The 27,022-nt window shown below is 45.0% G+C and overlaps 1 protein-coding gene and 1 pseudogene across 2 annotated transcripts; one reads left to right on the plus strand and one right to left on the minus strand.

Annotated features, from left to right (window-relative positions):
• Positions 1-3,827: 3,827 nt before the first annotated feature.
• NEMP1 (nuclear envelope integral membrane protein 1) lies at positions 3,828-26,862 on the minus strand. 2 transcript variants are annotated; one of them, XM_054696719.1, is made up of 9 exons: positions 26,662-26,862; positions 16,710-16,834; positions 14,953-15,172; positions 13,710-13,782; positions 11,724-11,817; positions 11,131-11,245; positions 10,142-10,367; positions 9,192-9,365; positions 3,828-7,964 (listed from the first exon to the last, which is right to left on the minus strand). In XM_054696719.1, the coding sequence occupies exons 2-9, from the start codon at positions 16,809-16,811 to the stop codon at positions 7,784-7,786; spliced, it is 1,185 nt and encodes a 394-aa protein (XP_054552694.1). In that variant the 5' UTR covers positions 16,812-16,834; positions 26,662-26,862; the 3' UTR covers positions 3,828-7,783. The 2 variants fall into 2 exon arrangements, with proteins under 2 accessions (XP_054552694.1, XP_037370936.1); XM_037515039.2 differs by lacking the exon at positions 26,662-26,862 and adding an exon at positions 21,437-21,563.
• LOC119248078 (protein S100-A10-like) lies at positions 17,822-18,112 on the plus strand (annotated as a pseudogene).
• Positions 26,863-27,022: the final 160 nt, after the last annotated feature.

The following is a 27,022-nucleotide window of genomic DNA, read 5'->3' on the forward strand; positions in this document are numbered from 1 at the left end:
TCTTCCAGTCAGGATCCCTGTGCCAGAGAGGCCAGAGACAGCTGCTCAGCACAAAGTCCGAGGCTATTACTGCTGAGGGTGTGGCTGGTTAACCCCTCACATGCCTGAACCCCAGAGGAGATGCTAGTCACTTCGGAAAGCCTGGCTGGCCTGAGCTGAGGTGCTCAAGGAGAGTTCTTACTCCGTTGCCCCCTAAATCTGGAGATGAGAGCAGAAGTAGTGGAAGGTACAGCCAAGGAGAAGCTCTCCCAAAAATTCGGGCATTTTGTCAAAAAGGAGATTAGCCTGTCTTCCTTACCTGAAATTATTAGAAATGCAGAATCATGGGCCCCCACCCACTTAAGAATCCGAAGTCTGCATTTTAACAAGCTCCTATGCATGATTCCTCTGCATGTTGACCCCCTGATCTAGCACACCCAAGCAATTGTTTCACATTTTTAGGTGTCGTCCTAAGCACAGAGACAGAACCTCCCTCAAGCCTCCCTTTCTTATTGGGAGTTTGGGGTATTAATGACATCACATGCACAACTGAGCAAACAAAGTCCCCAAATTCCTCCCCACTTGCCTCCCCCGTGAGTCAGACCCCAATACACTGCCCCAGAGACTAAGTTGGCAATAACACCGGGCATTTGTGTAGACGTCATGATTCCCTCGACCTCCCGCCTGTACCCTTTCACTGGGCCACATCACCCTGGGAGGGAGGCAATGCCCATACACCATGAAAAATGAAAATCGGAGGCGAGCCCTGATGCTCAGAGAAGTTAGGCGAAGAGGCCACAGTCGAGCAGACAGCACGAGGCCAGCAGGAGCAGGAGCAGCTCCCTGACCCCGGTCGGCTTCCCCAGCCCAGTCCTTCAGTGTGAGGATGCTGAGTCGGACCCTGACATGCTGTTTCCTGGACCCCAGCCCAGCTGGACATAGCTGCCTCTGGGACATAAGAAGCTTATAAAATAAAACCTTCTTTCGCAGGGCACCCCTTCATCCACTTAGGAGAATTCCTGAACAGCAGACTCCCTCTGCACACTATCCTCCACGCGCAAAGAGCAAATTAAGTAATTACAGACACTCAGCTGAACAGAGATTTGATTCTCCTATGTCCATTCACAGCTGTTGGGTTCAAGGTCCAAACCATCGCTCTTGGAGAAGCCCTGTGCATGAGCCTAGCCCATCAGCAGGCAGTCCCAGTATCAACCGTACATAATTTATTGATCTACTCTCTATATATACTCGAAGGGAGTAGAGGAGGCAAGGAAAGCGAAAGTTGAGTGGAAGTGACATTCGTCATCCTGTGTAAGTGGACAGCGTCTCAGAGCCAGAGGCAGAAACGACTACAGATCCCTATTTACAGCGAAGGAAACAAGACTTCGAGAAACCGCTTTCCCAGGATCTCTCTGCTGCAAACCTGGCAGAGCTGACCTCAGAACTCAGGGTTCCTGTTCTCCAAGCCAAGAATCTGCAATGCCTTCCACATGGAGTGTATCTGCCTGTCTACCCAGTCCCTCGCTTATTGAGTGCCTACTATGTGCTCATTTGAGAGAAGTGACTCTAAAATGAAATAGCTACCGCAGGTTTAGAAACAATGGCATGAACATCATAGCGAGGGCAAACAACTGCTCTAGTTTGCTGGGGCCTGAGGTGATTTCTCTGGTCATGGGAATTTGAGTGCCAAAACCAGAAAAGTTCTGAGCAAACTGGGGTGAGTGGGTCACCCTAAAGGAATAAGGTATTAATCGATACCCATCAAAGTCAGCGGGGATTTTAAGACCTGTCAAAGCACTCCTTAGCTGGGGGCATAGAGGGTGCAGATCTGTGATCTGCTTCCGAGGCAAAAATGAGGCAGGTGGAGCTTATGGGTTTTCCCCACTTGAACTCTGAATCTCCTCCCTCTTTCCCCCCATTAAAATTTCTAGTCCACGTAAAGGGCATAAGGAAGTTTTTGGAGGTTGATGGAAATGCTCTAAAAAATGATTGTGGAGGTGGTGGTGACACAACCATCTGCATTTGTCAAAATTTAGCAAAATTTAAAACTGGTGAATTTTATAGTATATAAATTAAACTTCAATGATGCTGGCAAAGAGAAGAAATAATTCTAAATCCTTTAGTGATTTCTGACAGTCAGGAGGGCAGCAATCTGATTAAACCAATTCACACTCATTAATCCTTCCAGATACATGTACTTTTAAAAAGATGTTACACAATAAAAACCTAACTTCTCAGGTCTGGTGGGAAGGTATTTGGTGGTAGAGGGTCTTCTTGACTTTCACAGATTATGTGGTGTCAATTGGTAACAATACAAATCAAGTACTTAGTATGTATCATGCAACGAGCTCACTGCTTTTCAGTCTTGCTATTCAAAGCAAGGTCCATGAACTAGCAGCATCTGAATTACCTGAACTTATTAGAAATGCAGAATCTTGGGCCCCCACCCACTTAAGAATCAGAAGTCTGCATTTTAACAAGCTCCTATGCATGATTCCTATGCATGTTAACCCCCTGATCTAGCACACCTAAGCAATTGTTTTAAATGTTTAATGACTCAGCCACTAGTGATCACCTATGTTCTTTATTTACCTATTATTTTTTAGGGGGAAGACAAAAGATGTCATTAGCATGCATTAATCTACATGAATTTATGTGGCCACATCCTGTTTCTTCCTAGCTCACTGTCTTTGAAAAATGGACAATGGATTTCCACGTAGACCAAATAACTGAAAGAGGAGACAGGTACAGAATTAATGCAAATGTGCTAGTAATTCCCCAAGTAAAGAAAATAGCCCAGGCATAAAAGACGGAAGGTACCAGACTCCTACCGTGAAGCTGGACCTAGACATAACTTAAGTGTTTTATTTTTTTTTTTTGCATAGGAATGGGGTGTAGGCCAGAAGTGAAGGGGTTGAGGAGGGGAGAGGATTCACCAGAGACAGAGTGGGGAGCAGAACAGGCAGGAGAGGTCTGCTGGGCCATATGTGGGTGAGCTCCCTGGATGGGCATTGAACTCAGGCCCATGCTGTAGTGGTGACAGGGCTGAGACTTAACCCCTAGGTCACCAGGGAGGCCCATGACTGAAGGTTTTATTCCTTGGCTACTAATGCCCTCTACAGCCCCACTTCCTCCCCCCCCCCCCCCCAAAGCCCTGGGCAGACATCTCAGTGGTTGATGCACAGGTCCTCCTCTCACCCTGGCTGGAGAAACAAAAGCGATGGCTTATGCCATTAAAGAGCTAATGCACAAGGCCAGCCACTCCCTGGGGCAGGGTAGCTGTAGGTTGTTTCTCTGGAGGAGCCAAGTGGTGCCACCTGCTATCCTTGCAAGGACATCTCTTCGAGGTTGGCCTCCTGGAAAGAGCCAATCCCAGGATGGACGCAGACCACACAGACTCAGGATGGGAAGCAGTGGTTAGGGGAAAAGTGAACTAAATGGAGTGTGAAACCCCATCACTAGAAAGATGAAACCAAGGAGCTAACTGCTGATTTCCTGAAAATAAGAGATCCGAACAAGAAAGCACACGTTCATTAAGAGAAACCACTCGAGGGGGTCCTCCCTGGTGGCGCAAGGGGTTAAGTCTCGGCGCTTTAAAGCTATCCGCAGCCTCTGCAACATGAGTTCAATCCCCAGCCACAGAACTGACCGACATGGTGCAGCAGACCTCTCGGGTCTCCCCGCTGCTCCCCTCAGCAGTGGGTTTCAGTCAGTCCACTGTTCTCCCCACTCTGTCTTTGGTGAATCCTCTCCCCCACCCCCCTGCACCTCTGGCCTACACCCCAGCTCTTGTATGCATAAATAAACAAATCCTTAAAACAGAGAGAAAACACTCAAGTCTTTAAAACTTTATTAAAATTAGATTTACAAACTTACACAATACAAATGAAAAAATACAGGACATCATTACTTTTTCTTACAGAAAAGAAAGACCCATGGCAGAGTCATCCCTGATCATTTCATCCCTTGCAAACATTCATGAACATGGTTTAAATATAAATGACGAATCTTTTTAAAACATCACTAAGGCAGTACCCACAGTCTAAAATTTAGGCCACAATTCCTCTCCTCTGCTATTCAGCATCATGAAAACGTAGGAAACTGCGGCAACTGCTGGCTCTAACAGCTCTGACGCTCGCTGTGTAAGCCAGCGGTCACGCTCACATAGAACGCGGTCTGTGTTGTGGGAAAGTTTAGAGAAGGTGCTGTCACCATTTTCGAGTGATTGTCAAGAGTGGAAAATGACACACATGGGCAGGGGCAGTTGTAGGAACCCCAAGTCTCACCTTTCGTGAAACTGTATGGCCGCCCCCACCCCTGCGAATGCTGTGAGCTGATGCTGGCGTGGATTGGCTTGCTCATCCCCAGCAGGCTCTGGCTACCATCTCATAAGGCACCAGACACTTTACTTCAAGGTAGTGACCATCTGGACTCCAGCTGAACCCACAAATTACCAACAGGCCCCACTGGCTCACAACGGCATAGGCTCTCTCCTCCCCAGAAAAAATCCATTTCTGCTATATCAATGCAGAACTGAAGGCTTTAGGGGTATTTCACTTGTACAAGGTCTATTTTATAGTGTATTGCTTGGTTTCTGTCAAATTGCCCTCTCTCCGGTTCAGATGAAATTCTTGGCATTTCAATATAGCCTATTATCTCATATGTATGTCAGGCCTGAGTCCTACTTCAGTTTTCACTACTCGATTCAGAGAAACTAGGAACCATGTTTACGCAGGGATCCATCTGAGTCCAGCTTTTCTTCTGGGGCAACAAACAGATGGAGGGCAACTGCATAATCCATTCCCAAGTGCTTCATGGCTATCAGGGCCTGGAGGGACTCACTGGCCTATCGGACACCTCTCATGAATGAAATCTCATATACGCCAAGTAGGTTTGGGTTGAAGGGAACACAGCCAACGACGTCCAGAGGGCTTGGCCCTGGAATGGGATGTATTAGCACAACCTATAACAGCGGGACCCAAAGATGATCATCAGCAAAGTCCCCTTTGCAACAGACATAAAGATGGTGAATTTGGAGGGAAAATAGCCTAATTTTGATGAGATGAACAAATATCAAAGATGCTGTATTTTCTTTTTTTGGTCATTGGTTCCATTGGTCTCAGGAAAGCAATCTAATTGAGAAAGTGAAGGGGAAATATTTTAGGCCAGTTACCTCTTGCATTCCCATTAGTGGGAGTCACACGCAACACAACTTGGTCAGACCAATCAGAGGCCATAGATTTCCAATGCTGAGGTGACCCTGAGTCCCAGGGCCAATTTATAGTTTGATATTTATTTGCCAAGCAAGATGCTGACGAGGCTATAGACATGGCTCCAATGTCCAGCTCACTCCATAGTCACCCCTTCAATCCTTGATGAGCTCAGTCTGAGAGGAGACTATGCTGAAATTGCAAGAGCGTAACGACCAGAGAAAATTAAACGGGGCTTCAAGTAATGACTGAGCCAGCAGACTAAGTGGCCAAGCGGGAGTCAAGAGCAACTCCTAAAGGTTTATTTACAAGAGTCAAGCAAGCTCCAGGCACACACACAGGCAGGGCAGGGGCACACGCACACTGCAGGCACCGGCCCTTGCTGAGAGCAGCTCTCACGCCACAGGGCCCACAGTCACCCCCAGTGCCCACGGCTCAGCTCTTTAACCCCAGACATGGAGTAATAAACTGAGTTTGATTTTACTTATCCCAAACTCAAATACAATGAAAAAGCTGGTCTGGAGATGGAAACCAGTTTAGGAAACAGAAAAAGAACCTTTCCTTATTGCACAAGGCTTTCTCACTACAGTAAAGGCATGATTCAAGTAAAGTCAAATTTGAGGCAAGCTACCACCTTCTTTAAGTAGCTATATGGGGAAGGAAGGCACCAAAGTCTCCAGGGAATCCTGAGAACACTTATACAGCTGAATTACATTTTCAAATCAACTTAGGCTCAAAGATGCTACATCTCAATTTCTATAAATGAGGCAAAAATATATTTCAGAAGTTGTAACAGTTCATTGTAGAGGAATAAAAGTTAACCAGGTGCCTCATTTCCAAAGGCATACAGGTTTCCCAATATAAAGCTCCTTTTACTCTGTAACTTAAACCCACACGATTCGCCCAAACACTGCAGATTTTTCACTTCACTTTTTGCTATGTCTATTTGCTGCCAATTGAGGTAGTTGTCACTTTAGGACAAACTTAAAGCGGTGGGAGACACCAGTGGGCACCACCAACTGGTCGAATGGAAGGGGTCTCGGTCACCCTGGAAGTCAGTGATGGCACCAGGGCCCTTCAAGGGTCTCTGCTAAACAGCAGGTTTCAAGAAGTCATTAGTTTTTTTTTTTAAATCATCCACCTTCACCATGACTGTGGCAAGTCAGTTACGTCTATCACTGTGTTCCTGCCATCGGTGTCCGGCTTCCTGGCTAGAGGAATGGCATTTGTTTCCAAGGTATGAGGGTGAAGATCACAAAGACGGAACAAAGCATAAGAGAGACTTTGGAATACACTCCCTCATAAATGAAACTGCTGGTTTATGAAAGTACTTACCAACGGCAAAGGAATCTGAAACTAATGCCAATATAATAAAAGACAAGAATTTCTGGCCAGAAAAGGAACAACGAGTAAGTATAAGTGCATGGGAAAGCGCCTGGCCCCGATGGCTCAGTGAGCACCCAAAGGTGTGAAGACTACCCGGCGGCTATTTCGTGGCAAGGCAGACTGTGCCTGCTACAACTTGTATGTTGTATCAAAAATGCCAGAGAGCGCTTCAGGATGTACAAATTAGCCAGATTTGGGGGGAGGGGCACAGGTGGAGAGGAAAGAAAGACCAAAGAGGGAAGGCAGGAGGGGTAGACAAAAGAAGGGAAAAGGAAAGGTGGTCGTTTCTTGATTTCACAGCAACGTAAAGACACAGGACCCATGAGAGGAAAAATGGAGAAGCTTCAAAAGCATTTACATTCTCTAAACAAGATCACTTCTCTGAACTAGGAGGAATTATGCCATAAGCTGAGGGGAAAAGAGAATCTAAGAAATGAAACACATACTTCACAGGTGAGAAAACCCTCCCGAAGGGCAGAGGGTCAGGAGGAACGGGAGGAGGGCGCGGACATTTTAAGATAAAATTAAAAGCTGAACATCAGGCCTCCCCCGCGGAAGCCTCCAGGAGTGTTCCCACAAGCAAGCAAGACTCAGACCACCACACGTGACAGCCAAACCTGTGAGCTGGATACAACAGCTCCTGGGGCCTCCGGCATAATCCATATCAATAAACACGAAGGGGGCCTATGAGGCCTGTCACTCTAGAGCACTCGATGGCTCTGGAACACGAGTTTGTTATGTTTTTCAAAATACATCCATTTTAAAAATGGGACAGATGAAGATCTATTTTCCTCTTGTGACAGTTAAAAATTACCCAAATAAAAGCAGAAAATGAGGAGGTTCAGATTTGTAGATTTCCTTTTGGAAGACAGCCTGCAGTCTGGGAGCTTTACTGCACACGCCACAGTTCTCCACCCTGGGCACCCGCCACCGGGGCAGAAACGCCATGACTACCCCGGAGGGCCTAGAACGCTGTGCTCTCTGTGGCCGTCAGTTTCTCTGGGAACATAAAGGTGCAGACACAGTGTTCACTACTTTCCCCTTCATTTTCCCCAGGGATCCCACATTCCCAGAGACAGGCATACTCGGGTCTCTAACTTCAGCACTATCTCACCCTGTTTCAAATCGTCGAGAAACACCTGCACAATACGGGCGGCACGGACCATTCCAGTAGCAAATGAGTCCACATAAAAAAAACTGAGCACCACCTAGGTCAGGAAGTGGTTCTGTGTGATAGTGGGGAACTGGAAATCTGAGTTCTCCTCCTCAGAGGATGTTTCTTCATAGAATTCATCTTGGGCAATAATGCTCCCTAATCCATATTCTTGCTCATAAATGGAAACCTCTTTCGGTGTGAGGTGGGAGGAGCCTTCCACAAAGTCAGCAAATCTGGAAAAGAGAAGATAATGCTCATTAGGAACCTACCTCTGTCCTTTCTGGTTGTCTTTCAAAATTAGAACAAACTGAAATCCTTGATATTATCATAATTCAAGTAACACTGAATCTAGTCAACATCCCTGTTCTTACCTGGGCAAAAAAGTAGACTAGAGCAAGAAATAATGGTAGGGCCTCCCTGGTGGCGCAAGGGGTTAAGTACAGCACTGTGAAGCTAGCCACAGCCTCTGCAGCATGAGTTCGCTCCCCAGCTCGCCAGGGAGCTACCCACATGGCACAGCAGACCTGTCCTGTCTTGCCACACCTCTGGCCTGTACCACAGTTCTTGTAGGCATAGATACATAAATCTTTAAAAAAAAAAAACAATAAAGGTAAAGGAAGTCAGCCTAGTATCATAGGCCAACGTCCCCTGCAAGAAGCCCAACTTGCTTAATAAGCACTGGGTCTATCTATTTTATTATGGAAGAGCCAGGGTTCCTTTGATCATCCATAATCCTGATAAGAGAAGATTAAGGGGCAGATATCACACATTACACAGGCCTATAAATTTTATGCCACCAGGATTCCAAATTGATGTTTCACATACTCGTTGGTATAAACTGCTCCCAAATAAAAAGGAAACAAACACTCCTCCCCACAGAAAAACAAACAAAACCTCAGAGAACAATGCAAAGCTATAAAAGGGGAACTTAATATGGCCCTGGGGTCTCCCCATCCTCATCTACAATCAAAGCTGAAGTAGATATATTTTCTTTTTTTTTTTTTAAAGATTTATTTATTTATGCATACAAGAACTGTGGTATAGGCCAGAGATGTGGGGGGTGAGAGGATTCACCAGAGACAGAGTGAGGAACAGAACAGGCAGACTGACTTAAATCCACTGCTGAGGGGAGCGGTGGGCGAGTCAGGAGAGGTCTGCTGCACCATGTGGGTTTCTCCCCGGCCGGGGATCGAACTCGTGCTGTAGAGGCTGCGGACAGCTTCATAGGTGTCTCTTAATCTCTTGTGCCACCAGGGAGGCCCAGTAGATATAGTTTCTTGAGGAACCAGAAAACAAGCTCCTGCTTAATATGTGGTAAGTACCTTTTTCTTGACTACTTCTAAATGAACAGGAAAACAGCCACAAGTACAAAATGACTATCTAAGAAGTCTGACCTCTGTTAAGACTCAAAGGTCAAAATCACCCTGATAAATGTTCGGCGTATCTGGCCAAGAGTTTACCTCTTTGGAGATTGGATTCGAGAAATAGTCCTCCAAGGAGAGCAATCTGGACTGTTACAATACTTTCGAAGCTCCTCTAAAGCCTTGTGGGTCTCTCTCTCTCCTTGTATCCGATACTCTTCTTCTGTCAGGAGACGAGGGGGGACAGGCTTTTCTGTTGCCTTACACAACTTTCTGTGCTCACCAAAATAATATCATGAATCATTAATCAGTAATCTATACCCAGTCTTACCTCTAGCTGCCTTCAGCGGGCGAGCCTCGCAGAGAGCCTGAGCGTTAGAGTCACTGCTCACACCTCTCGTCCACATTTTTATTCATAATGTATGTTGTTGACACCCGGACTATGACTGCGATGTCAAGAATAGTCAATATTGTCCACCAGCATGAATAAAGTCACTTATTTTCTATAAGTGATAGACAAAATATTTTCTTTCCAATAAATGGAAAAAGGACAAGAAAATGATAGTGTAAGATTGATGGTCCATTCACTTGGCTCCCCAAACTGAAGGCATCATCTTAACTACAATAGAACAAACATTGATAACTTCAAGAACCTATGACCATCCTAGATTCACTGTGCAAAGTGAGAACATGCTATGAATTACATCTTAAAATAAAAATAGGACCCCCAGGGCACTCTAAGAACGATGTTAAATAATCTGAACCCCCCAGACAGGAGGGCTATGGTGCCAGTGAGATACTCTGCCCCACCTAGTGGTAACAGGAACACATAACACCTTACTAGTCCTTTTACAGAAAATCCATAGAATTAGTTATAAAAATGCCTACAAAGAGTCTAAAACAAAGACTTGGTAAGGAACAAAAGCAGAAGCATAATACAATAAATTTTCACTAACAAAAGGGCTCCTAAGCCAACGCCTCTATCTCCTTTGGCTGCGAATGCATACCACAGCGTACATTTCAATCCAGTTACTTTGCCTTCCAGTCACCTGTAGGTGATGTACAGCCAGTGCAGGGGGTACTCCAGGTTCTTAGTGCACAAGGCTATGGCGATAACGGCAAGGGCAACGTGTGGGATCTGGATCCCGGCATACATGAAACACAGGCCCAGCAGCTGCAAGGTCCATGTCAGCAGGTTGATGGTCCGTTCATTCTGCAAGGGCCCGTACTTGTAACAGACCGCAAAGCTCACGAACCCAACCGTGACGATGTAGCCTAGGAGGAGAGTTACCAGAATATTCTTTTTTTATCTATAACTGATAAAAATCATGTGCATGAGGAACAGCAGTAAGCACATCATATGGCACATTTTGAACCAGGAAAATGGACAAGGTCTTTATGCAATTACTCACTTTCTTCACTATTAGAAATATCTACCTCTTTAAGTTTCTATCCTTTCAGCTATCCTATGGTTCAAATGGCACCCTACAGCTATATGTTGAACAATTCTAGAACAGTCTTTTTAAAAAACTCAATATATGAAAATCTAGATCAATCACCTCTCAAAGGGTAGAGATTACTATCTAGATGATCAAGATTCTTGCTATATAAATATTATTCACTGCAGTACCTTTTTGTCTTGTTTTTTTTTTTAAGGACAGGTTTATGAAGAAATGAAGGAATAAAGAGAGGCACCTGCTAGTCACAGGTGGGCAGGAGAGCTGCCCAGCAGTCTCACTTCTTAAGGTCCCAAGTATATTTAAAATATTATTATATTAATAAAGTCAATTTATAGCTTTTCAGATAAATGTTTATTGTGCAAAGATAAGTGCACGTATAAATATCAATAAACTAAGGTTTTCTTCCCAGCATCATTTTAAGAGGTGTTAGAAATAAATGAAGTATTATGAATCTTAAAAGCTAATAAAATGGTATAAACTATTAAACTGCTCTTACAGAATACCACCTCTTTTCATGATCAAATTAAGTAACACAGTCAATAACCATATAAAAAAGGGAAAGCAAAACCAATACTTACTTAAAAGATACTGCCAGTAACACCTCCAGATCTCTTGTAAATTTTTAAAAACTAGTTGAATGAGGTACAGAGAAAAAGACCAGCCTCCCACAATGATGACGTAAAGGGAACTTCTCTAAAACAGAGAAGAGAAAGCAAAAAGTTACAACAGGCTTTCTGTACATAAAAGCAGCAAACCAGAGGAAACCTGATTTCTGTTTGAATTCAATCTACTGAAAATGCCCCCAAAACGCACATCTCTTTTTAAATAAACTGTTCTTTGAAGGACCTGATGTACCTTTTAAGAAGGTACAGGCTACAAAGAACCCTGGGAAAATGGGATGCTAAAAAACTTAAAAGCCTGGCTACGGAATCAGCAAATAGGAAGGCAACTTTAATCCCCCACTGAGCAAAGAATTTACATAAAAAGGGAGTTTATAAGTAATCAGGCTCCAACTTTCAAAATGGGAAGATTAAGACAATCTTTCAAGGAAAGATTAGGACATTGGTTTATCAGTCATCCACGCAGATTTTCAGTGCTGTAAGCTTCCCAAATAAAATAGTTCTTACTAAATGAACTCATCCTAACCGCACATGAGGATTCCATTATGTACCTTGGGCATAAACTTGGACAGCAGAAAAATGACGATTAGTAAAGAGGTCATAATTCCCACACTCATCCCAGTGGAGTAGTAGAAGATTTGGTTCCTGCAGAGAGAAAATGCACTTGACGTCTGTGCAATCTTCACACATGGCATTGTTCAACCAGACAACTAAGCCCAGCTAAGAGAAGAGAAAAAAGGTCAGAGCGGATATCTGCCTAAAACTTCCAGTTAGAAAACTGAAGAGGCCTTTACAATGTAGTTAGTTGCTGCCAGATTGTTAATATTAGTATCAATGAAGTCTCCCTCAAATTATATCACAATACAGTAGTCCTCCATTTCACTTTGAGGTTTCAGTTACCCACAATGAACCTCAGTATGAAAATATTATGTACAGGGCCTCCCCGGTGGAGCGCTGGGTTGCAAAGCTGCCCGCAGCCTCTGCGGCGCCGGTTCGATCCCCGGCTGCTCCCCGGCCACCGGAGGAGCGTCCCACATGGCGTGCAGACCTCCCCTGCCACCCACTGCTCCCCTCAGCAGTGTACCTCGGTCCTTCTGCCTGCTCTGCTCCCCGCTCTGGCTCTGGTGAATTCTCTCACCCTCCCGTGCTTCTGACTGTACCCAGTGCTTATATAAATAAATGAATTAAAATTTTTTTTAAAAGATATTTTATATATAGAAAAAGAAAATATTATGTACAATAGGATATTTTACAAGAGACCACATTCGTGTAACTTTTATTATAGCACACTGTTGTACTTCTATTTTATTACTAGTTGTTAGTAATCTCTTACTATGCCTAATTTATAATCATCAGTTACACATGATAGGAGAAAACAGAGTATAGACAGGGTTCAGTGTTATTCTCAGTTTCCGGCCTCTCCTGGGGGTCCTGGGCTGGATCCCCTGTGGTAGGGGGACCTAATGTAATGACACCCTGCTGGTGTCCCGCTCCCATCCCCAGCATCTCCCTCTGAGGAACTGCACAGCCACCTGGGGAGAAGGAAAGGACAAGAATATTTCTCCAGTAGAAACTGGAATTGAACTGATGACCCAAAAGGATAAAGCAAACAAGGGATGGAAACAAGCTCCTATTCCTACCCCGGGTTCTTTTCACTGATAATCTCCCCTCACCGCTTCTCTCAGGATCTCCAAAATAAGGAACAACCTCCACAAACCTTACCCCAGCCCGACTTCAAACCCCAATTGTTAATCTTTCATTCATTACTCCACAAATACTCTTTTACTTGTGTAAAAAGAAAATTTCACATGTTGGTTCTTCGTTCAATGTCTCTGTAGTAATCTATTTTTTTTTTGTATTTGTACATGTTGGCTTTAGCTGCTTAGCTAGCAGGTTCCTAAAGGCAGGAAATGAGTAAGTGGTTGATGTTTGTTTCTATACCTTCAAAAGGCATGAACAACACATGACTCTGTGAAAATGAGGGCCTGATAATTTCAAGTGGTGGAAAGGGTGGTAAAGCACTGCAATTAAAGACTGTGAAAGACTAACTCTTACCACAAGATGGGCCAACCTAATAGGGGAATTTTATTATTTCCAATCTTACTAAACACAAGAAAAAAAACTTTAATACATATTGAAGTATTTTTAAAAATTATCCAAGTGATGCCTCCCTGGTGGTGCAAGGGGTTAGTCACAACACTATAAAGCTATCCACAGCCACTGCAGCACGAGTTCGATCCCCGGCCAGGGAGCTGAACCGCAGGGTGCAGCAGACCTCTCCTGTCTCTCCGCTGCTCCCCTTAGCAGTGGATTGCAGTCATTCTGCCTGTTCTGCTCCCCACTCTGTCTCTGGTGAATCCTCTCACCCCCACACCTCTGGCCTGTACCCCAGCTTTGTATGCATAAATAAATAAATCTTTAAAAAAATTATCCAAGTGGACAATGGCCTTCCATAAGGTCCATGCCCCAACAGCAAGGCTCAAAGTCTTTATGGGAAAAGTCTAGCAGGGCGGGTCATGCTGCACCCTTCAACCTACCTGCTTAGCAAGTCTCCACAAAAGAATAGTATAAGTCCAAGGAGAAAAACAATTAAGAGTTTGGAGTCAAATCCTGAAATAAAAAAAGATTTCCACTTAATAGGGGAACCAAACAGTTTAAGGCATTATAAAGACAATACTGGCAAAACTGGTTAGTTACAATAAAATAAAGTGCCCACCTAAGCCATACTGAAAATCCCACAGAGTCTAGGCACCCTACCAAAGACAGACAGGTCTAACCTGTGCTTTCCTGAAGATCTTATTTTTCTTCCAGCCATCTGTGGCTCAGGCCAAAAGAAACTAAGCTTGCTTGGACAGCCAGGTACACTTCTCGCAATGCCCACAAGAGGTCTCTGCCACTCTGGGTCCCAAACCTTCAGTCAGGCTCAGATTCAGATTCACTAGAACCTTGGGCTCAGGGCCTGTTCTCCAACTGGCTACTTGACTTGCCCAGCACTACCAGCCCTGAGGAGCTCTGAGGAGGCCCACACACAGAATGGGAGCAAGAGGACCCGTAAGTGCAAAAGGAACACAAAAAACAGGTCAATTCTATGCAGCCAGAGCAGTGTGGGGCCCGAAGATGAATGCGAGGGCACAGCCTATCTCACAGCAAAGTCCAGAAGCACTGCACTGCTCACAGCAGGCCCGGATGCCGGGCAGGGCCAGAAAGAGACAACGGGTCAGAGAAAACTTAACAGGATAATGACCTGCCTTCTCTGCAAAACCTTCTCAGAGACATTCAGAGAGTGTTCCTACTGCCACTGAGAAGACTTAAGCTGCAGAGGTCTTTATTTATTTATGGTTCCACAATACTCTTTGTGAAGCATTACTTTTCAATTTTAAATTTCTCCAGTTTTTACTGTTTAACATTCATGTCTACAAAGCGTGGCTTGTACATTTTAGACCATGTCTTTGCCTGGGCGTACCCAAAAGGCAGAACACATCTGTCTTATTCACTCTGAAGAATACAAGGGACGTCCGCTCAGGGCCACGGGCAGTATCAGGAAGGCAAGTCTTCACCATTCTAGGTGAGGCGCTACTCAGCATGACCTGAAGTGCAGCTTTGGTTCTAGGCCTCATGGATTTAAGTGGGGTGGAGTCTCCCTGAACTGTCTGGAGCAGGTTATAATCAGAACCAAAATGGGACTGCCTTGGGCTGACTTCTGTTTCACTACATTATACCCTCCAAAGCTCAGTCCCTTCTCACTACAGAATCCATCATAAAATCAGAGGTAAGACTTACTCCGGGTCACAGTAACACTGTACTTGGTGTTGCCCTCTGTAACCTCGACCTTGAGGCAGGTTTCTGTGCTGTATAAGTCCACGTTAACATAGGTGTCATTCAATTTCTCTTTCAAAAAGGAGGAAAAAAAGTTCCAGATACTGAACTGCTCTAGCTCCTCCAGCTTCTGCTCGCTGTCCACCTGGAAGACACGCACCAGTTTGGAGCTGTTCACCCGGATCTGTAACACAAGTAAAATCAGGATAAGAAAGAAGGAAATAGGAATTTCAATTTTGGCAGATTCAATTTTTTTAAAAACTGTAGAGTAAATAGCTAACTTAGTTTTCCACAAGGCTTATGAGAAATATGGAGATGCAGTGGCTAAGCCATAATTGGGCAAATAACATCACACATGGTACAGAGAGGCAGCTGTTAGAAAATCTTGTTAACATGATCTGAATCTACTATTAGACCAGAACATTGTAGGGTACCGGGGGCAGTGGGGGAGACTTCCAAGCAGAGTTTTCAATACAGCTAATTTATGAAAAAGATAACACAAAGCAAAGGTCTAGAATATTAAGAAAATTATCAGCCATAAACAGTCGCAGAAAATTGAAAATGTTTCCCATAATGACAGGCTGAGAAATGTTACCCTTTGTCACAAATCACTGATCACGGGTAAATGTTTGTTATAATGTGCACCAGATGGAATATGATTTTATCAATTAGAAAGAAAGAAAAAATCACAAGCCCACCCTTATGTTTTTGATGTGTACGACAAATGCCCTTATCAGTAACTATGCTTATAGCAGCAGCAACATTTCCAAATGGACTCATTTTGTTCCATCATTATTATACCCAGATACTCTCATTTGCCAGGTGGCTTAACAGTGTAATGAAATAAATGAGACCAAAGTCATTCTATCAAGAGGAAACTTCAGGGGCCTCCCCTGGTGGCACAGCGGTTGAGCGCTGGGTTGCGAGGCTGCCCGCAGCCTCTGTAGCGCCAGTTCAATCCCGGCCACCAGCGAGCGTCCCACAAAAAAAAAAAAAAAAAAAAGAGGAAACTTCAGCCAAGGGGGTTTACAAAACATTTTGTGTAGAATAAAATAGACTATCAGCAGCAAGGCAAGAGTTTACATCCTGACAGGCTTGCAATTGTTCCCAGCCCAAAGAAGGCATAAGTCTTTTAAAAAGAAAGAGAGTGGGGTGTGTGCGCATCTGTAAAAGGAGAGAGAAGAGCAGGAAGCAGTTTCTTTGGGAAAAGGAAAAAGGAAGTTTACCGCAGTATCAAGTATTGCAAGCTATTCAGAGAAATGAACACAAGTATGCATAAATGTGTACTGACAAAAACAATTCAGGATATCTCAATTCTAACAATGCTGTTAACAACACTTTTTAAAAATTGTAGTTGAGGGGTCCTCCCTGGTGGCACAAGTGGTTAAGCGTCAGCACTATGAAGCAATCTGCAACTACTGCAGCATGAGTTCGATCCCCGTCCAGGGAGCTACCCACGTGGTACAGCAGACCTCTCCTGTCTCCCCGCTGCTCCCCTCAGCAGTGGATTTCAGTGGATCCACCTGTTCTGCCCCTGACCCTGTCTCTGGGGAATCCTCTTACTCCCTGCACCTGTGGCCTACATCCCAGTTCTTGTATACATAAATAAATAAACTTTATAAAAATAAAATTGTACTTGAGGGAAAGAAAGTATCAAAGAACCCGCTGGTCACAGACAGATAGTTATTGGAGCTGGCCCCAATACGGGGGCAAATTATTACCTGTATTCGTGTCCATACATCATACCATTTTGGGACAAGCACATTTTTATAGCAGAATCTCGCATTAGCATTGTTATCATGAACTCGCGACTCCTGAAGCATGACCGCCTGTACATTAGTTTCAGCTTCATACAAAGAAAGGAAATAAGAATTAAGTACAACATAACAGAACAAGCTAATTATTATAATTCACTTCATAAAAAAGAATTAAACTACTTTCTTAAACTTTGGATTAAAATGTCAGCAACTGTGAAACAAGAAAAAAACAGATAAGAAAGAAGGCTGAGTCTTATTTCTGTTAATTTTAGGTATTTAAGTATTACAAATAGTCCTTGCCCAAAATAAGTAGTAATAAAAGCTATTATGTGTTTTTAAGACACAGTCTGCTGTCTTGTTTAGCCCTCCCAACAGCCCTGTGAGGTTGGCACTCACAAAGTCCTCATTTTACAATGAGGAAACTGATGTTTAAGGAAGATTATAATTTACCCCAAATAATACCACAAGTAAATAGCTTAATTGAGATTCACAACCCATATGTTTCCCTTATAAGGCTCAGCTAAAATAACCCCACCTATTGATTTTCTCCATCCCTTTCCTGAGTAGGATGAACAGAAGTGGCGATGCTTTTGTATATATAGTACTTGAAGCAGACACTACAAGACTGCAAAGTTGCTTTTCTTCTGGTTTTGGTTTGTTTTGTTTCAACTTTTATTTTTTTTAAAGATTTATTTATTTATTTATACAAGAACCGGGGTACAGGCCAGATGAGTGGGAGATACTCTCACCAGAGACAGAGCGGGGAACAGAACAGGCAGACTGATGAAACGCAGTGTTGAGGGGAGCAGCGGGCGTGACAGGAGAGGTTTGCCACCCCATGTGGGACCCTTGCCTGCCAGCCGGAATGGAACCGGTGCTGCAGAGGCTGCAGACAGCTTCACAGCACGGTGCTCAATGGCCTGTGCCACCAGGGGAGGCCCTGTTTTGTTTCAACTTTTAAGAGCCGCCACACCTCTTAGAAAAAGTCCCCGGGCTCCACTGACTGGCAGAGCTTCCCAGCTGGCCAGCGTGCCCCCTGCACCTCCCCAGCCAAAGTCCCAGCAAACCTCACCAAAATGCCATCTCAAAAGGAACACACCACGCAAACAATGATGTTCACCTTTCACAAATTTGCTGGGGGTAGAGGGTTCTTGATAAAGGAGGATCTGAGAGTACTCATGGGCAAGGAGGTCCCGGCTTTTTGGAAAATCAGAAAGAACCTCTGGCCATGGACAAAACTATAAAGGATCTAGACCAGTAACGAGAAGGCAAAGTGGGTTTTCAGAGCTTCCTTCCCCTGACTGCTGGGCTCCCCAACGCCCGCAATGACTATTTCTGTGGTGCACATGAGGCAGAAGGGAAAGTAGGCAGCCAGCAGTACCCCCACCTCATGAGGGTCACCCACAGGCTCCCCGATATAAGGATTTCATAAGCAGACTGGAACCTTAGAAAATGCACAAATCAAATTCAACTTCCATTTGAGCAGAACAGAAAGAAAAGTCAATTCAAGCCACACAAACTTTTGATTTTTATATTGCTTGTCTCCTCTTGCCCTCAACATACAAATGCCTTTAAAAAAAAAAAAAGGTGGCCAATGACTTAGTCTCTTTGATTTCATCAAGAGATTCTCCCCTCAGGAGTTTATATCCAACCTCAATGAACTCAAGGCTTAAAAATGACCACCAGGACCTCCCTGGTGCTCAGGGGTCAGGCACAGCGCTCTCTCTGCCACAGCCTGAGTTCAGTCGCGCGCCAGGGAGCTGACCCACAGGGTACAGACCTCCAACTCGCCCGCGGCTCCCCTCAGCAGTGTATTTCAGTCAGTCTGCCTGTTCTGCTTCCCACGGTCTCTGGTGAATCCTCTCACCCCCCAGAGGAAAAAAGGCCATCTATTGAATGATTCCATTTATATGAAATGTCCAGAATGGGCAAATGCACAGAGACAAAAAGATTAGTAGTTGTCAGGGGGTGGGGGATGGGAAGGGTAAGAAATGCTAAAGTGTATGGGGTTTTGTTTGCAGTAATAAAACTATTCTGGAATTCGTGGTGGTAGCTGCACAATCTTATAGATACACTAAAAAGAAGGGAAATTTTATAGTATGTGAGTTATATATCAATTTTTGAATTGAGTTTTGATATAGTAGAGAAGGAAAAAAGTTTTCCTTGACCATCTTAAGGGTCCCAGGCTTGCTCTATTATTATTTTTTTTTATTTTATAGAGGCATGTTTATTTATTTGTTTGTTTGTTTTGTTTACACATGCACTGGGTACAGTCAGAAGCGCAGGAGGGTGAGAGAATTCACCAGAGCCAGAGCGGGGAGCAGAGCAGGCAGAAGGAGCGAAGTACACTGCTGAGGGGAGCATCGGGCGGCAGGAGAGGTCTGCGCGCCATGCAGGACCCTCCTCCGGTGGCCGGGGAGCAGCTGGGGATCGAACCGGCGCCGCCGTAGAGGCCGCGGGCAGGTTCGCAACCCAGCGCTCTACCGCTGCGCCACCGGGGAGGCCCCCAGGCTTGCTCTAAAAATTAAACTTAGAAAGATTAACAGGAGAAAGCACACAAATTTACTTAATGCAAGTTTTTCATGACATGAAAACCTTCAAAAGGAAAAAAGATCCAAAGAAACAGAACTATGTACTTTTATGCTGTGTTTGATGAAAGATGGACAGTCATGAAATAACACAATGGGTTAAGGAGTAGGAGATAATTACAGTAACTGCTGGAGACCTTGCAGGCCTGCTCATTAATTATTCTTGGTGTTCCCCTCTCTTCAGAAATAAGGACCCTCCCTCCCTCAGGATATAAGGAGGGCACCTCGTCCTTGCGGATTGCAATGGCTTGCTTCAGGGAAGGGCAAGGTGGAGGAGGTTAGTGTGACCTTCCTGTTCCTGCTGTTTTCTCAAACTCCCTCAGCTTAAAATAATCAGTATGTCAAGGTGTCACATTCTGAGGTAGCATGTCCTGAACCCAGGCATCCATTTCTCACTGGGGCTTAATCTAATATGGTAATTTGGATTTCTCCCAAGCCTATCTTTTGTAAAACAAAACCTTTACAAAATCCTGTTGACATTTGTCTCACTAGCAAGCCCACAAATGTACTGAAAGAATGCCCACCTACACACACAGATCAAGAGTTTATTTTCAGGCCTCCCTGGTGGCACAAGGGGTTAAGCACAGCACTATGAAGCAATCCGCAGCCTGTGCAGCACGAGTTCGATCCCTGGCCAGCCAGGAAGAAACCCACATGGCGCGGCAGACCTCTCCTGACTTGCCCGCTGCTCCCCTCAGCAGTGTACTTCAGTCAATCTGCCTGTTCTGTTCCCCACTCTGTCTCTGGGGAATCCTCTCACCTCCAACACCTCTGGCCTATTCCCCAGTTTGTGTACACATAAAAAAAATAAATCCTTAAAAAACATACAAAGTTTTCTTTAAAAAAAAATTAACCATCAGGCCCAAGTTTATTCAAATTGTAAGTAGCTCTTCAAATGTCATTCCAGGCCTGGCCTCTGGAAAAGTAGTTTCCAGAATATCTACTCTCCTCCCCCTAAAAAAAAACCAAAACAACAGGTTTCAAAGGACGCTGACTTTGGAACTAGATCTATGGACTCTGAGACACCCTTAAAGCTGCAGCTAAGGATAATCATAAATGACATCATCACGAGATAGGCAGAGCGCACAGGAGAGAGGAGAGCAAGTGCATTTACAAGATTACACCTGTTACCTCGGTGAGTCTCAACTCCCTCCAGTGGAAGCTAAGAAAACTCACTTGTCTGTTGTGCATTTAATGACAGGGGGTAGAAGGAGGTTCTTTCAAACACATTCTAGGTTTTTTAAATTAGAGCACCAAAGGAAAACAGTTCATCTCAGTCCCAAAACAATTAGCAGCAGCGGGTATTTGGCGACTCTCCTGGAGGTCTGCATTTCCTAAAGAAACCTTCGGAAGCTGAGCAGCAGAGGCACACAGACACACACACGCATTATATACACATATATGAGACGGGACTTTACAGGCTTCAAGTCAAAGGCTTCCCCGGTGGCCCAAGGGCTTAATGGTCAGCACTATGAAGCTGTCCGCGGCCACTGTGGCCTGAGTCCATCCCGGGCCAGGGGGCTACCCACAGGGCGCAGCAGACCTCTCCTGTCTCCCCGCTACTCCCCTCAGCAGTGGATTTCAGGAGATCTGCTCCCCACTCTATCTCTGGTGAATCCTCTCATCCCCTCACCCCTGCACCTCTGGCCTGCACCCCAGCTCTTGTATACACAAATAAATAAACATTAAAAAAAAGTAAGTACCTGTTCAGCCACCCCTCTGCCCCGAGCCCTGCACATAAGCTCAGAGGTGCAGCCAGTCGGCTGAACGACGGGTGCCGGCCCCGACAGCCAGGGCTGCCCCTGGGGTGCACTCAAAAACCGCGAAGGTCCCTGCAGCGCGCCCAGCCCCGGGGTCGCCCGTCACCCCGCTCAGGCCTCCCTTCCCGTCTCGGCCCCCAAATCCCGGGCTCCTCCCGCCCCAGGGGGCCCCCCCAGGCCACCCGAGGCCCGGACCCTGCGGGTGGGCGCGCGGTCGCCGACCCCGGGCCGCCCCTCCGGCCACGCCCGCCGGGCGGGTAACGGTCCCGGGCGGGGACGCGCCCCACGGTCCCCAACACCACTTCTCGGGGCCCGCCCCCCGGCGGCTGCCGCCGGGCGCTACCTGAGCCGCAGACTACGCAAGCGGAGACGACCAGGAGCAGCCACACTGCCCCGAGGCGCCCGGGCCCCCAGTCCCGGGGCCCGGCACCGAGCGGCCGCGAGCCCGCCACTTTGATTCCTCCCGCCATGGTCGCCTCTCGCCGCCTCCTTCTCACGTGCCTCGCCCCAGCAACTAGCCCGACAGGCACGGCCAGCAGCCAATCCGCTGCAAGACCCGCCCCCTAACAACCAATCGGATAGGCGCGGCTTCGAGCTCTCGTCTCTTCCCGGAGCCTGTGAGTCCCGCCCCTTAGCAACGGGGCCGAGGGGGCGGGACAGCAGCGCTCGGCCTATAAGAAAAAGGCTTCTCTCCCTAGCAATGGCGACAGGAAGGGCCCGCCCCTGACAACACGCTTCCGTCTCCGTCTAGTTACGGAGGCGCGATTGATTGTGAGCTTCACCAATAGGAAGTCAGGATGGGCGAGGCTTCCTTTGTCAATATTTCCATCGAAACTGACTCAAGCTATTTCTGTTTTCTTTCTTTCCGTCTTTACTACAGGGTGTTTTTTTTGTTATAGAAAACTTATAATGGAGACCTGTGAATAGGGTCCTGACAAGACGATTTTTTTAAGACCATCGTGTCTTTCGAAGTCCTAAAAATGATTTCCAAAAAAGTCACAAAACTTGTGTGGTCAGTGTTTCACAGGCGTGAACATTAACATTTTAAAATGTAGTTATAGGGACTTTTTTTGAAACAAAAAGAATGCGGGGTTAGGGCTTTCCCTTTCTCTTAATTTCTCACAATATTTTGGGATACAAATATCTCCACTGAGGAAGTGAAGGCTCAGACAGGCAGAGGAGTCCGCCCGCAGGCTGCACAGTTATTAGGCTGACTGGTGTCAACCCCGGCCCTCCTGACCCCAAAGCCTGAGCTCTTTGTGCGCCTCAGACAGCTTCCCATTCATTTATTAACTGATTGATCGCAGTGAGGGCCTAGCAGAGTGGCTGGCACATGAGCTGTGTTCAGTAACTATTGAAGCATTTTTATTTTTAGAGGATGTAATCCTGGGAAGGACACCAGCGTTAGTGGAGCTGAGTAAGTTGAGGGGGTGGTCAGGGAAGGAGGTAATTGCTGAGGAAGGTTCAAGCTCTCAGAGCAAGAAATTTTAATAAGTAAAAATGGGACTGAGAGCCTCCCCTGGTGGCGCAGGCGGCTGAGTGCAGCGCAGGGAAGCTGCCCGCAGCCTCTGCAGCGCGGGTTCCATCCCTGCCGGTCGGTGAGGGTCCCACATGGCACAGCAGATCCCTCCTGTCGCACGCGCTGCTCCCCTCAGCAGTGTGTTTCGTCAGTCTGCCTATTCTGTTCCCCGCTCTGTCTCTGGTGAACCCTCTTACCCCCCCTATGAATCTTGCCTGTACCCCGGTTCTTGTATAAAATAAATAAATCTTAAAAAAAAAATTAAACAAGCTGCAATAGAGAGCACCCTACTAAATCCCTGACCAGCACTCCTCCTCAACTCTGCCAGGGTCATCAAACTCAAGGCAAATCTGAGAAACTGTAACAGTCAAGATAAGCCTAATGAGACATGAGACCCGAATGCAATATGATGTTCTGGATGAGATCCTGGGGTAGAAGAGAAAATTCGGTAAAAACTAAGAAAATCTGGGGCCTCCCCAGTGGCACAGTGGGTGAGCGTTGGGTTGCGAAGCTGCCCGCGGCCTCTGCAGTGCCGGTTCGATCCCCGGCTGCTCCCCGGCCACCGGAGGAGGGTCCCACATGGCGCGCAGACCTCTCCTGCCGCCTGCTGCTCCCCTCAGCAGTGTACTTCGGTCCTTCTGCCTGCTCTGCTCCCCGCTCTGGCTCTGGTGAATTCTCTCACCCTCCAGCGCGCCTGACTGTACCCAGTGCTTGTATAAATAAATAAAAATAAATCTTAAAAAAAACAACATGATCTTTAAAAAAAAAAAAAACTAAGAAAATCTGAGTAAACTACAGCTACAGAGTTTTAATCAACGATACTTCTCAATTCTGGTTCTTTAATACTAGCAAATATGCCAATTTAAGTAGAAACTGGATGTGGGATATAGTAGATGGGAACTGTATTATTTTATCAGATTTTCTATAAATTTTAAAGTGACATTAAAACTGTTTTATATAGTTATATATTGTATTTTATAATATTATATAATTTTACATATTATTTACACACATTTAATTTTTCTACCAAACCTCAAATTCTCATAATTCAGAACTCATTCATTGGTTTTGAATAAGGGCCAGAGAATAGAGAAGTTAATTCCAGGTTTGGGAACTAATTCCAGATCACTCACCCACTGACTTAAAATGTGTAAAGGAGGTGTACAGTAATGAGACTGGTTTTCCATAAACACATCACACCTTATCATTTAAATGGTTCTGTCACTTCAAGACAGTCACTCAAGAAGCTTTTAGCCTTGTTTTAATAACGAAGTGCTTAAAACACTTTGAGAATCATCTTCAGAATCTGTAGCACACACTGCACTGAATATTCATTATCTGCAGGTGGATCTGATTTATGCAAATAGCCAAAAGAATTCAGGCCAAGACTGATGAGTAAATGGTGTGGAAAATCTGGATAGTATATATGTTTCAGAACTTTTTTTTTAGAACAGTAATATGGTGCATATATAATATGTAATGCAACAGTCCCAGTGGCATCTGGAGAAGCACCACATAATCAAACAATTTAGTAATTTTACAATTAAATATATGAATATTCACACTGGGATAAATGAAAACTATACATGATCTCATGTAAGTTTAGGAGCTCTACCAAAAATAAGTCCAGATCAGATTAGGGTTTTGTTGTCATGTGAGTTATGAAAAATGTTTGGTCTTCCTAATTTTTTTAATATAGGAAAAAGGATAACAGAGGATGAATATTTGATGAGGACAGTTCCAAAGTTTTGAGGAGCATTCCATCCCATCTACTCAGTCACCCAAGCTACAAGCCTTAGAATGACCCTAAATCTTGGGCCTCCCCGGTGGCGCAGCGGTTGAGCGCTGGGTTGCGAAGCTGCTCGCGGCCTCTGCGGCGCCAGTTCCATCCCCGGCTGCTCCCCGGCCACCCGGAGGAGGGTCCCGCATGGCGCGCAGACCTCTCCTGCCGCCCGCTGCTCCCCTCAGCAGTGTGCTTCGGTCCTTCTGCCTGCTCTGCTCCCCGCTCTGGCTCTGGTGAATTCTCTCACCCTCCCGCACTTCTGACTGTACCCAGTGCATGTATAAACAAAAAAAAAACAAACAAACAAATAAATAAATAAAAACATGCCTCTATAAAAAAATAAATAAATAAAATAAAAAAAAAAGAATGACCCTAAATCTTTCCCCCAACATAAATCTCTTCCTCCACATTGTTCCTAAATACAGACAGATCCCACATGCCACTCTGTGTTACAAAGTCTTTATGGTTCCACAATATCTCCTGTGATGAAGTAGAAGTAGTGAAACAAATAACTACAACAGTGCTCTTCAAAAGGTGTAACCAATCTGCACTAAAACAATTTCAGAAATTAAGTGTAAGTTAGGAACTTTTATAACTATTTGACAGAAAATTTATATTTATTGAATCTAATGAAATGGGGATTGTCTTCTTTTCAGCTGGAACTTTCACAGTTCCTTCCTTCCAGCCAACTTCCAAAATGACCAAAACAAAGGGAAAGCAGCAAGTCACCTGCTATATCTAGGTCTTTCAGAAAATACAGCATTGTTTCTTTGGCCGCATACATACAGATCTGAAAGAAAAGTGGTACTGGCGACATCAAGGTGGCACTATTCAAAGGAAGTGCCCCACTTGTTACCACAGCAAAACTGGAATTCTACAGTGGTACCTGGCATGCAGTTGACATTGTAAACAAGCAAGGGCAGAGTCTTATCAAGAGAATCGATGTTTGGGGTCTCTCTGGTGGTGCAAGGGGTTAAGACGCAACACTATGAAGTTATCGCTAGCCACTGCATCACGAGTTCGATCCCCGGCCAGGGAGTTACCGATATGGTGCAGCAGACCTCTCCTGTCTCCCAGCTGCTCCCCTCAGCAGTGTATTTCATCACTCTGTCTGTTCTGTTCCCCTGTTCCCCGCTCTGTCTCCGGTGAATCCTCTCACCCTCCCGCACATCTGGCCTGTACCCCGGTTCTAGTATAAAAATAAATAAATTTAAAAAGAGAGAGAGAGAATCAATGTTCAGATTGAGCATATTAAGAGTCCTGAAATGTGTGAAGGAAAATGATCAGAAAAGAGGGAAGACAGAGAAAAGGTGCTTGGGTTCCACTGAAGCGCCAGCCTGCTCCATCCAGAGCAGCACAGACTGTGATAACCCTGGAAGGAGCCTGAGCTGCTGGACCCGTCCCCTACATATTCGTGGCGCGATAGGTGTTAATAAGAACTTAAAAAAAAAAATCTAAGGACCATTAAAATGATTTTCTTTTTTGCACTTATGCAAGCTTAATTTTATTTTTCATTTTTCTAATAACTCACTTTTTAGTTTATTTCATAGAAGCAGTGGACAACACAGGAAAAAATTTTAAATTTACCCTCTAAAAAATTTAAAATTGTACCTCCAGCTTGAGAGGTATTAGTCTGTTTGTTTATTTTTTTTAAAAGATTTATTATTTTTATTTATTTATGCATATAAGAACTGGGTGTAGGCCAGAAGTGGGGAGTGAGTGAGGGGGGGATTCACCAGAGAAAGTGGGGAGCGGAACAGGCAGATTGATTGAAATCCACTGCTGAAGGGAGCAGCGAGGAGACAAGAGAGGTCTGCTGCGCCCTGTGGGTCAGCTCCCTGGCGGGGGATCGAAGTCGTGACGCAGTGGCTGGCTATATAGCTTGGTGCTGAGACTTTAACCCCAGCACCTATAACATGTTTAATGAAATGGCCTTGTACATTTCCCTAGGTTCATGTAATTTCTAGTCTGTCAAACATAACATTCAGTTTCACGCTCCATGTAAGTTTCCATGCTGCTCTCTTTGATTTGACTATCCCTGCCTTTTGGAAATCTAGGTCAAAATCCTAGGTTGCATCATCCTCTCCTTTGGATGCTTTTTTAAACTGGTCCTTCACAATCCTGGCAGAAATCACTTGCTCCCTATTCTTGTGATTATTTGTATCCGTTTATTGCAATAACACAATATTACTGTTATAGCTATTTGCTTGTGTGTCTATCTCCCCTATTAGCCTATAAATTCCTTTAAGAAAGCATTTAGAATTACCTGTCTTTGGAGGGGTGAGGTGTCTCTTGTAAAATGAAGAGCTGTGCTTCTTAAACCGTAATTCTAATATTCTACTGAAAGAGAATAAAAGGAAGATTATTATTTTATAGGTTTGTTTTTGGTTTTTTGTTTTTACCAGCAAGGATTTCACACCTTGCTGAAATCACCTGTAAGTGAGTAAAGGACATTTTAGAAGTCAAAGAGCCAGACTTGAGAGTCTCACTGGAAACCTTAAGAAGGCAGCAGATGGCAGAAACAAGTGTCTCCACTTAAACCCTTTTGCCCAGGTTGAGTTCTTCTCGGAGTAAAACCAGTTGCAATTGCACTTTACACAGTTGCCCAGGCCTGGGAACAGAAATGT

Source organism: Talpa occidentalis, unplaced genomic scaffold (genome assembly GCF_014898055.3).
Source record: "Talpa occidentalis isolate TD23 unplaced genomic scaffold, MPIMG_talOcc4v2.1 talOcc4.16, whole genome shotgun sequence".
Classification (NCBI taxonomy): domain Eukaryota; kingdom Metazoa; phylum Chordata; class Mammalia; order Eulipotyphla; family Talpidae; genus Talpa; species Talpa occidentalis.